General features: G+C 42.6%; 1 protein-coding gene across 2 annotated transcripts in view; it reads left to right on the top strand.

The window, feature by feature from the left end:
- LOC146822002 (uncharacterized) overlaps positions 1 to 11,223 on the top strand; it is a 211,852-nt gene extending 200,629 nt beyond the window's left edge. For both annotated transcript variants that reach the window (XM_085613108.1, XM_085613109.1), the window contains one exon: positions 7,125 to 11,223. In XM_085613108.1, coding sequence (XP_085469234.1) covers positions 7,125 to 7,281 — 157 coding nt within the window. In that variant the 3' untranslated portion in view covers positions 7,282 to 11,223. The remainder of the gene's footprint in view (positions 1 to 7,124) is intronic.
- Positions 11,224 to 12,678: the final 1,455 nt, after the last annotated feature.

Genomic DNA, 12,678 nt, shown 5'->3' with positions numbered 1-12,678 from the left:
TGGGTCAAGGGAGGTGGACGGCATCTGAGCCAACGATTCCCGGTACAAAAGGTTGACCTTGTTTATTATTTAACTCACTCAAAAGCTTCAACTGAGATCTGGTCCTGGATCTTCTATGTGCAAGTAAAGTGAGCAAAGAATATGATTTTGTAAAAACAGGTTTCATTTCAACCAGTGGTTGAGTATCCAAATTGGACATCTGAGAGACTTTTTCGACGTCCAGTTAATGTAATGAAGCAGGAGATGGGATGCTGATGTAGTGGAGCAGCCACGTGGACATGCACACGTCCCATTCTCTGTGTGCACTCTCAGCGCCAGCATGATGTGGCTTGTTGCCAGCCTCTTCAATGAATGCTGGCCACTGCCTTCTCCCAGCGGCAATGTTCTAGAAATCCCTGACATTTCCAAGAACTATATGTCCTGACACTGGAGGAAGCACAATGCTGGCTAAGAATCTACAAAAACTATGCAGGTGTCCTTACCACACCTGTTACCCTTGGGTAGGCCGTTCATTTGCCGAACGCTAGACCCTGATATCTGAGGACCATCAATCCCCAGGCTCATTTACAGCTGTTACTGCCAGCATGTCACAGGCACAGAATGTTATGTTATGTTATTGGGCATTTGTATAGCGCACAGCTACTCCGAAGAGTGTCCCGGTGCTAAAAAGACCCCCATGACAGGACAGTGCACACAACGGCAGGTAGACCTCTTCTAGTGTTGGAAGAATGCAGAGAAAACTGTGCATGTAGAGTAATGAACAACAGTGCATAATTGCTTCATTATTCCCTTATGCAGATTTTGTGCCATTCTGCTTGCTCCATGTTTTGCTACATACCCTGAGAGGTTCCTTGTCTATTGAGGCTCCAGGAAGAGTCCATCTTGCATGAGTAGCTGCTGCACAATAGATTGTACTAGGAGATAATACGATGTATTCTAAAAACTACTGGGGCAGCTTGGTTGTTGTGAACCTCTCCCAACAGTCCCTAGTGGTCCCTGAGAAATTTCTAACGGACTAAATAATTGCAGGGAGCAAGCAGGCGCAATAAGAAATTGGGCCCTCTGCCCAAAGTTTTCTGAAAGTCCTCTTTCTAATCAACCCGCAACACTTCATTCAATCTAACAACCAAGCTAATACCAATGACTAAGAAGGCTGCTCCCCTAAACCAAAGTCAAAGAAAGAGTCCAGAAATGTTAGGTGGCAAGTAGGGCTCTGATGCTGAAAGTCCTGTTGAAGCTGAAACTGAAATACAGAAATAGCTCATGGAGGAGTGAGACAGTGACAGAAAACATGAACTCCATGGGCTCAAAGACAAAGGGGGAGATCAAAGGAAAAGGTCCACAATCCTTTAAAAGTGTGATGCAGAAAAAGAGGGGACCACGCATGGCAGGACCCTCTGCAAGGTCTGGGATACTTCACAGACATCGGAAAGTGAACTGTGAATCCTCACCTTGCTTGCCAGAGTCAAGGAGATCTGAGAATGTGGAGATCGACAAGACAAAAGTCACATAGTCAGCTGGTCTTGTATTTTTGCTGCCTCCCAGCTCACTATCACACAGCAGCCCTCACGTGAAGCTCTGCTCCCCAAGGGTGCATGCCCTCCAGTCTAAGGAGGATTGAGTATTCCTTCCATTTTCAGCAACCAAGTGAGAGGAATAAAAAATTGACCGGAGGGACTACACCTCTTCGCTCAAAAGACTGGTATCATGCTTAAATCTGTGCCTATGACTAAATATTGTAGACTACAAAGATAAGAGATAATTAAATTCCAAGGAGAGGGGCAAAAAGTGTCTGCAATCAGACAGCTCCTCTCAATGATGCTGCTTGCTGAAAAACAGTAAATAAAATCATGGCACTCTGACCATGCTCAATGTGCAAAAAAATTCCAGATACAAGATGAAGGTGCAAAATCTGATACCGTATGAACAAAAATTAAGATGATCACGTGCAACCAAAACTCAAGCAAATAAAAGACCACACATTATCATCCACATGCAAAGATGAGCCATAGCAAATGGCAACGCTCTGAACGCAGCAGTCCTGACCATTGATCCAAGTGCAAACGCTAACCTAAATCTTGTTGAAACATTGAGAGGCAAAAGGAAATGGCAGCAGTGTTAGACAAAAAAATTCTAACACTGTGAAATAATAGACATATTGTCCTCAACAAAGTCCACAAAAGTACATGCAGCACCTGGTACAAGTCATGTATCATGGGATATTATTGTAATGCAAACATATAAATGATCAGAACTTGTGACTTGAGCATGATTTCTATAGATGAAAATTATTGGTTGTGGCAAGAACAACCAGCCAGGTGCTTTAAGGCACAGTTAGGCACTGGAAAAGACATCCTGAAGCATCCAAATAATTATTTTTACTTCCCAACACCTGTATTGTAACCTGCTAATGGACATGAGAATAGAAATCCTTCCCTGAGCCTCTCCCTTCAATTGTCAAATACACTTCCATATAAATGTTGTATCAAAGATAGATTCATTTTGCTTCTAGGTTCTCTTTCCTTGGGTCAACAAAGTCTCATTTATAACTTTTCCCATCACTCCTCAACACTTCGTCCATGTAAATGAATCAATCAGGATTTGTAGAGCGCGCTAATCGCCCGCGAGGGTATCCAGGTGCTGATTTCCAGGCTACTCAGGGGACTTCAGTCAAAACTCCAGGTCTTGAGTCCCTTTTTGAACTGGAGGGAGGGTGAGGTCCGAAGGTTTTGGGGGAAGCTGTTCCAGGTTTTAGAGGCGAGGTAGGAGAAGCGTCTTCCACTGTTGCTACGGCAGGTGTGGGGGTGTGTGCGAGGGCGAGCGAGGCAGAGGACTGGTGGAAGCTCAGGCGAATCCTTCTCTATAGAAGTGAAGTGTCCGCCTCATACCCAATAATGAAACGAGGAAATCTGGGCGCAGAATAATGGGATGACCAGTAAGTAATGAAACAATTATCCCTGTTGTCACCCCCACCTTTTCCTTTTCTTTAGACTTTACTCACTGTCTGGCCTCTGCTGGGGGTACCAGTTTTCTTGAATCATAGTATCATAGTGGATTGCTGCTAAGAAAAACTCTGCAACAACTTCTACTGAGAATATCTCCTGGCACATGTGCCCATCTGTGCTGCTTAGAGACTCTGTGCTCTTCAAAAAGGAAACGGATGCAGGAACATCAGTAGGAGGCATTCACACTTTCTTAGCAAGCATGTCTGCTTTTATACTGGCTTTTATATTGTTCACTGAATAATCCACCAGCAAAGCGAGAGGGCTCAATAAAGTTAATTTTCCAAGAGATAGGTCCCACTCGTAATTATCAAAGCACATTTTGAAGGTGTATGCATTTACTGGGGCATGAAATTTAATGTAATGAGATCATTTTGTTTTAACCAACCTAAGAAAATGAATATTTCCCTTTTAGTTTGATTAAGTGTTTGTTGCCTTATCTTCTACTACACCAAGTACCCAGGTGAAGGTGCACTATATAAACAATAAATACCATAGCAACAATCTATAGCAAGAATTGTAAATGTATTGTTGAACCACGACTGACACGTGTTTCGAACTTATTAATTTCTTATCAACTCTGAAACAATAACATACATATCTTAATTAAAATCCAAACTCTGACACTTTCATCTGCAAATGCTAGATTGTTCCATATGCAAATGAAAAAAGAATGTTCATCTGTAAAGCAAGACCGCCGTCTCTGCACCCTACATCTCTGGAGCTTATCCTCTGGCAATGGTCAAGCATGCCTAGTGCAGAACATCATGTGATTCTTTGTCCAGTGAATTTCTCCCCCCCCCCCCCAATGAGCCTCAAATTTAAACTCGCTGCTATGCACTTCAATATTTTATTTTTCCGGTGTCACTTGCAGTTATACCACGTGTCACCCAACCAATGTTTCATATTACTGCTTAATGGGGAAATGACAATTAAAGACACAGCTCACATGTGAACATACATTGACACCAAAGAAGTGTAGTAAGGCCATTCGAAAGAGAGGCTCCATGTTTTGCCCCTGACTGCAATGAGTCTTGTAGCAGTGATGTCACCGGCATCTTTCACATCTGAGGACCACAAAGCAGCTCAGAAGCACTTACATCTCAGAGCAAAGGTGTGAAACCCTACAGCATTTCCTTTTACACTCCCTGTACATCAGCTAAATTTTCACAACGCTTTACATTGCTTTCTCTGACTGCAAAGTGAGAGGAGTTTGTATACACCAATCCCGTGTTAAAAACATTAGCAGCAGTTTGACAGAAGACATAGCCTGACATTTGACCTCTGTGTTTAAAGCGCATCAAATATGACAACATAATTACAGAATTTAAAGGCATCTTTATGTATTGCTTGGACTTTCACAACCCACCAAAAATGAGCTTGCGACTCACCAGAGGGTTGCAACCTACAGTTTAGGAAACGCTGGTCAATATAGCGTGGGATTTATGTAGAGTTTGGCAGGACAAAAGTGCTTCAGTAAACGGGCGGTACTTAATCCTGCCAAATTTGCAGTACCTCTAACCCACTTAGAGGTGGAGGAACCACAAAGATTACCCTGGAATAGCCTCAGGTTGCTCAGTCCGTGACAGTGGAACTCCAGTCTTTGCAACCTGTCCTCCACTGGGCCGCCAGATCTCAGTGACCGTAGTCCTGCCCTGTTTAGGGGTTGCTACTGTTACTAATTTCCTGGGACAATTTTCTGACATGGGAAAGAAAATGTCTCTGATGCGCATGGAAAAAACCTCCTGGGTGTCAGAGGCATTAGCTTTTATTATTCTACAACAAACTCCCAGTACTAAGGGGTTCAAAATGACCACCTTAATACTCAGTCACAAGGAAGCCATGATTACAAGTGACCCACCAATACAAGAACTATAAACTACCCTGCCCTGTGGTGTCATGTGTGTTCCCCTCAGGACAGTGGTGAAAAGGGCCTTGGGTTTTGGGAAGGGTGTTCTTCTGCTGAGCAGGATGGCCTGTGGGTGCCAACCAGTCCCTTCCTGAGCCTCAAAAGGTAGCCTGAAGGCTGTACCCCCTCCCTCCTGACTTTAGATGAAGCCTACCCTGTCACTGGCAGATGCAGCTCAAACTTGGCCTGCCTGCCCTTTGTTTCACTAGCCAGACTGGAGCCAAACCCAGGGTAATGTGAAGAACGGACCTGAACAAGTTTAGGGTTATACGTCTGTTCTTATTTCATGTAGGCCTCTCTCTCCACAATGGCCCACTCATTTAGATGAGCAGTCCAGGCTTGAAGCCTACGAGGGCTCAATGAGAGCCAATGTATGGCTAGACCTATTTTTGCTAGAAGCAATCCCAATACCGCACATCTGCTCCTCATTTTCCGACTTTTCTTAGGCCTGGGTAGCCACAAAGACAGTGTTTTATAATGATGCACAGTTTAAGGGCTGTCCCTCTGCATAACTCTACCATTATCATCTGCCAATAATCCATCCCCCCCTGCAGGCCCAGGTCATATGTATGAGCGTTGCCACACCCTCATCACATATTACAAGGTATGTTCAGTACAGATAATAAAAGTGTGATAGCTTAAACCAGGCATTACTGAGCACATTATGGCACAGACCCTGCTCCACTCGTCTGTCAGGGGTTCCTGTAGGTCCGTCTCCCACAGACTTATCACCTTCAGTGGTACCTTTTTTTGTCTTTCTTCAACGCTACATAGAGCCTCCAAATCATGCCCCGACCCAACCCCGCATCCAACAGTAATCCTAATGTATGGGACACTGCTGGTATAGCAGTGAAATCTCTCCACATTTCCGCTGCAGACCTCAAGTTTTTGGCAAACTGTAGGAATTGTCCAGGGGTCAGCTGAATGCCTTCTGTGCTTACTCAAAAGTGAGAAATGTATCATGGTGGAGTAGCTCGCCGACTTCTCTGAGGATTGTGCATCTGAGCACCAAAATGCTGCCCATCGCATCAGTCCCGCGATGCAGGTGTGGAGGTTGATAATTGATTGGTGTTCATCAGTTCTGTACGTTAGAGTCCATCATCGTGTGACTTCAGTATCATGGACGTCTTGAAAATGATCTATTATGGATATGCTTGTGGTCATTGTGCTTTTTCATACTGGCTGTGGGTCAAAAAAGAGTAAATTGTACTTAGGGACTGTCTCTAGGCTAGCTCTTCTGTGGTGTGGGTGAAGGTTCAGTAGAGATTCCTTTGTGGTCCATGACTAGGCCTACCTGCAGTTTTTCATTTCTGTGGAGTTATTCCTAATGTTTGTTGGTTGTTGCTAGTGGTCTTCTTTCAATCTGTGTCCCTAATATTTGTTGGTTGTTGCTAGTGTTCTTCTTTCCATCTTTTGAACATTTATATCTGTACTGTTGCCCATTTAAAAGTGATGTACCCAGACGATTAATATTGCCTCTGTTCCAAAAGGTTTATCGACGTCTTTCATTGTCTTTTGAGACGTTGTGAAAATAATGACATTACTGAACGTGCATGGTATATTTGTCACTTATGTCTAAATAATCAGCATATGTAGCTCAAAAGTGGGGTACCTGGAAGGGAAAGAACTGGATAATTAGTACACATTTGTATATTCCATGTTCGTATTCTTTCTTGCCCTCGTTAGCGTTCTTCACCACCCTTCTGTAAATTTGTCTCTTCAGCAATCTCATTTTAATTTGTCTCCTCTCCTTTTTAAGTTCACTATCTAATTCCTTACTCAACTCCTTTGATGTAGTTCTTCATTCTCCCAGGCTTGACCTGCAAGCCTCATTTTTCTACCTAATATCCTAGCATTTTTCTACTTGTGGTATTGGATGCAACACTTACCTGACATCACAATACTGATGCTTTCTTCTTAGAATATGTCCCTTCACTTCTTTTGCCTCCCAATTAATATTTATGAACTTCGCATGGTATTCATGTTTTTTAAAGAGTTTTAGAAAGCGCTAATTGTAGCTTTTCGATTATTGCTTACTAATCAACTCACTACCATACGACAGATCCTATTCACCTTGGCCAAAAATATAAACATCTTAAAAATCTGTTTGTTTTTTATTCACTGCACTAGTGCAGTTCACAAGTTTACCTTTGAAATTGCTGCACAACATGTATGCCTGATTTCTGATGATTTTTTCTCCCCAACTACCCTAGGTTGAAAAAGGATTTTGTGATGATGGATCATATGCTGCGGATGAACCGACGCCTCGCGGAGCAGCTGGACACCACCTCGCATGACCTGGATGTGCTTCTGACCCAGCATTTCCGGAAGTCCATGTCTTTGCTCCACAGGAGCACAGTGAAATCTTGAGCTCAGGGGCCCGTCTGGGCTGTCCTTCAAAAATATGCTAGACAATTGCATCTGTGTCTACATAAACATTGTTCATCCCTCAGGATGCCACAGCAGTGCTGATGATGTATCCCCTCCTATTGCATGGGACATTTGCACACTGAAGTCAAAGTCCACTACATGTACTGCCTGTGTTGTGCGCCGCATGGAGGTTTCTCAGCAGAGCTGATGTTTCTTCTACTGCGTAGCTTGAGATGATCCAGCCAGGCCTCTAGCATCCAGACAGACCCTTAGGATGGCACATTCCTGACTTGAAAACCTTAGTTTTGTAGGTGTGGTAATAAACCTAAGTGTGACGTAACCATCAGTGGCATAACAAAATGTGAGGGGCCCCTCCCCCTGCACCGCAGAGGCTGTGGTGGCCTTTATTACTCCCCGATAACCTTCCCTGCTAAAAATCTACAAAACCTGAATATCTAAAAAAGAAAATATATACACACACATATGTGCGAACGGACACGCACATACACTACCACACAGAGGCGTGCTCAAACACACACACACACATACATGAAGTAGATAAAGCAGCTATTGCTTCATTATGAGCTTTTCCTTGGAAAAAGTCAAATAATACCAATGAATGAATTTTTGTTACTTGGCTAGGAACTTAGCTATAATAATTGCAGATGTATATTTTGTAGCTATAAACTGCCCCTTGCTTCTCTGCACTTATATTCTGCATTGACTCCCTTGTCATGATCATACTGGCTCTCGCAGTTCTTCCTACACAGTCCCACGGTAGAGTAACAGAGTTCTCTTCCTTCATTGAATAAAATGCCTTTGTGAATCAGACCCAAAGTGTCCAAAAATCAACATACCAGCAACTAGATCCAGAAAAAAGACATTTGTAACTGGCCAGCAGGAATTCCCACTTAGGTTGGGCCATGTGGCTTCAGCTGAGAAGTAGATACAGAAAACATGTCAAAGGCAAGTAAGATCTCTTTGAGCAGAATTACAGGATTAAGAAGACTTTGTTATCTTAGAGTCCATCTCTGATAGCCTTGGTGCAACAGTTCAAAACAGGTAAATAGGGATATGCAGACTGCTGCTCATGTTCCTTGAGGGGGGGCTGGACCTCTCTTCATCAAGTGATTTATCCCTCCCCAGAATTACCGAGGGATTCCCAGACTGACTCTAGAGTGCTCAGCAAATTTCCCACAGTTATTGGGGCATCCATTCCCAATGACAGACTAGAACTATGAATCCATGTTGTCTCTTTGAATGTATTTGTTCTCTCCGATTTCCGTTTCATCTAGGGTGATTTCTACTCAGTCAGTGTGCAGGAGTGGTGTGTTCCTCAGGGATCCTCCTTTCCTTAGATGGGAATGTGTCATGGCTTGTGGTATTTTTAATACAGTTGAAAACAATCTAACACAGCAGTCTTTGTTTGGATGCTGGATATGAGGGAATATATAGGTTTTTTTCCACAGCCATATTATTATGGTAGATGATGGTATATCCACAAAGGCACAAAAGGTTTACATGCGTACAGCCAGGCCATCATCTCACTAGCCTACTACAGCTGTAGGCTGGGTGCTTGATCTGTCAGAGTGTTCTCTTATTTGTGATTCTACAGAATTGAAAAGCTCTAAAGGTAACATGACAAACTCACGTGGCTGTATCACATAAAGTGAGGATTCAGTTCTGCCACAGTTTTGGCCTGACTGATGTGTTAAGTACTCAAAGTGTTGGAGCAGGTCTATTTTACCACCTTAAACAGTGGTAAATGGTTGCTTGTTATGGGAACATTCAAGGCATGTGCTGCTTTTGGCTGGAAATATAGCAGCATTAGTTGACATATGTAAATTACACAACAGAACATAGCACAATAATTTACACAAAGGAACATAACATAACTATAAAGTAGCAGGGCACATCACAAAAAAACAGTGAAATACAACAGAATCCATTGAAATAGAGTATCACAAAAACAGAGCAGCATATGGTACAACAGAACACATCACCAGCACAACAAAACACCACAAATAAGCACAAACATTCTCGTCACAGTTTACCACCTTCTGCATTCAGTTTTCATAATACGGTGATGAAAGGTGTTTGAAGCAAGCACTGCTTTGGTTTACCACCAAGGATATGAAATAGCACCAGTCAAAAATATTTTGTGGTCTGACCAAATGTCCCTGCCACAGTTTTGGGCTGACTGGTATTTTAGTAGTTGAAGAGCTGGAACTGTGCTATTTTACTACCTTAAACATTGGTAAATGTTTGTCACAAGAGATTTGAAGGCATTTACTGCTTTTGGCCGAAATGAAGTGACATTTATGGACATATCTAAATATCTAAATTAAACAACACAACAGAACAGAATAACATGCTCAAGTTAACATTTCACCACAATGAAACAATAGCCGGGCACATCACAACAAAACAGTCAAAACAGAACACAACACCCGCAGTGCAACACACCAAATTCACATTGCATTCATGTTGCACAAAAGCACAGCCCCATAAAAAAGAATAGAACCCATCACCACCACAAAACAATGCCACACAAATGTGCACAAATGTTCTTGTCACTCATTACTACCGTAATAATCCTGTTTTCATATTATTGTGGTAAAAGGCATTTGGAGCAAGCACTGCCTTGATTTCCCACCAAGGACATGATATAGCACCAGTCTAACCTGTGTGGTGAGCTGGCCCACTTTGGTGAGTCCCTGTGAGCACAATCAATTCAGCTCTTCTGTACAGAACAGCAGTCTCCTCGATTTCCTCAGAGGCAGTCATGGAGGGAGCTTGGATATAAAACCATTTGATTACATCTGATGTATACCTCATGTCTTACCACCCTGAGCCCACATATAATTGATTGAAATAAAGATTAATGTGAGCAAAGCTCTACCTCACATAAGTGGTGGGAAAATAGGCACCCCACTTGAAGAAATCATTATACCCTATCGGAAAAAAGGACGTTACTGTACGACATTGCATTACGCTTTTGTGCAAAATATCTGATAGCATATGTGTGCATGCTTATTTCTTGTCTTTGGCTATTATAACCAATCCTATGGCATTATTCTTTTAAGATATATTGGATCCTCGCTTTGGGGACACCATACTATGCAATCATTTGTATACAATGTGCAGTGCATTTATGTGGGCCCTGAAGCACAACGGCGGATAGTTCTACAGCTATTTTATTTTGGAACCACTGAAAGGGCAAGAGTGGCATCTGCAGATTGACCTAAAACAACCCAACGTTAGCCCACCATGGAGAGATTCATACCTGAATGTCATGTTATCCAATAGAATGGAAGTGCAAACAATGAATCTAAATGGAAAAGATTTACATAGTCTGTGGTTATCCTGAAAATCTGGCATGGATCTGGACCGCATGAATCAATGTTGATAAAAATCTCTGCAGCATCTTGGTTTACTGTGTTCCTGGAAGAATAGAAAGGGAATCTGTATGGCCCCCTTAGCACCAATTAGCAGCCAAATGATTATGGACCGATATTAGTGATCTCATGCCAGAATCAAGTGATGGGCTCATGGGGAGTGAAGATTAAATAGACGGAGAGATTTCAGCTCTGCTTGGTGACTTGTGACAACATACAAACACACATTCCAGCACTCATCCTGGCTGAGCAGTAGGGAAGAAGAGAATAAGCACAAGGAGAGGGGACAATAAAGTCACAACACAAACCAGAGTGGATATAGTTTCAGCAGTGAAGTGTAATGCAGTCCCAGAAAGCAAAAAATGCAATGATACCAAGATGCGTCAGGCTCATAACTGCAGGCAACGTACCTCGCTTTATCATTCAAAGCCCATAGTATTACATTATGGACTAGCCCTACTCAGGGTGTGATACAGTGCAATATTTACATAGCTAGTTATATATAATCTTTGTTTCAAAATAAACAAGCACATGTTTTGAATGATGTGTTGCCATATTGGGTAGTTGTTTTTCATTAGCTAGCTTTGCTTTCATATTTGTTTTACAGGCATATCATATTTGCATACCAAATACCATCGCTGGCAGTCACATGTTAAATTACCATTGCTTTGTGAATATTTAGTGAAGACCTTCTTAAATTATGTTTGTCAGATATGAGGTTATTAATTTAGGAGGTGAGGTATCACTACCGCTTCAATAAACCCATGCTGGATATCTCACAACACAGTACTGAGAGAATCTCTGCTCACCTTCGGTTAGCTATGTCAGAAGCAGTAGGGAATCCCCAGGGAATTGTGTGCTGAGGTCAGGCAGTACTCTAAATATGTAAGTAAAGAACACAACACAATAAATTCTCCAAATCAATTTAGAAAATAGAGAAAAATATAAAGAACATAAATACACCAAGATCATCAAAATAGATTACTGAAGCCAAATATATGATTTTTTTAAAGGTTATGGGTAAAAAGCTCTACAAAACATTAAGCCTTTGTCAAAAGTCACTGTTTGGGGTTGACTGGCACCTACGCATAACTTCAGGACTACAGCAAAGAAGCGGAGGCCAGATACAATAAGGTAATCCCGGTCAAAGTTTTTACCTCTGGGCTTAGCTTTTTTTTATGGAAGTCAAAATCTTTCAACGGGGCAAGATCCAAGGATATGGCTGATGAGGGTCCCTTGAAGACCACTACATTGACACCAAGCTCCCACTGAAGTTATTGGCTTTAGCACCAAAAGCACAGAGTGGGACAATTCTGGATTTCGTAGTTGGTGAGGTCACTTCACGGGTAAGATAAATTTGCAGCCTATCCCGTCAAAAGTTTTATCTTCGGACTTAGTTAAGTTTTTGGAAGCCAATATCCTCCAGCAGGATAAGGGTGGAAGCAGGGCTCTACAAGGCCACAGGCACCTTCATCACGAGGTACAGCTGAATCAGTGTTCAGTGAGCAAAAACCTCTGAAAAGGAAAAGCCTGATTTCTTTCTTACCTTAGGTGTGACCTCATTGGATACTTCAGCACTTCACCATGGCCCTCGGAGGTCAGACAAATGCTAAGTCCAAACTTTTGCAAAGTTCTGGGAAAGTTTCTCCTTGTCAGTTCTGCAGCCAACATCTCAGGGTTCTAGGCACTATGTCTGCCTCCAGCCATGTTTTCTGCAGGGCCCGGTCCTCACAGGATCAGGAGTCTCTGAAGCAGGGAAACTGTCGACCAACACTTTGATGCTTGAAGACCAGTTCCAGATCCTGGGTGCCAGCAGGGGGTCGGAGTCCTTAAGTCCTTGTGCAAGTCCTCTTTTTCCAGCAAGAGTCAGAAGTCTTCTTTCATCAGGGCTGCCTTTTTCAGGTGGTTGTAGAGGTGCCATATTTATCCACTGCACTACCCAGCGATTGAAGAGTTCTATCACCCAATCCTATTTTCTCACAGTCTTCTCCTTTCCTTT

The sequence above is a fragment of the Triturus cristatus genome, chromosome 6 (genome assembly GCF_964204655.1).
Source record: "Triturus cristatus chromosome 6, aTriCri1.1, whole genome shotgun sequence".
NCBI classification, from domain to species: domain Eukaryota; kingdom Metazoa; phylum Chordata; class Amphibia; order Caudata; family Salamandridae; genus Triturus; species Triturus cristatus.
Note: the sequence above shows the minus strand (reverse complement) of the source record. Positions and strands in the feature narration are given on the sequence as shown.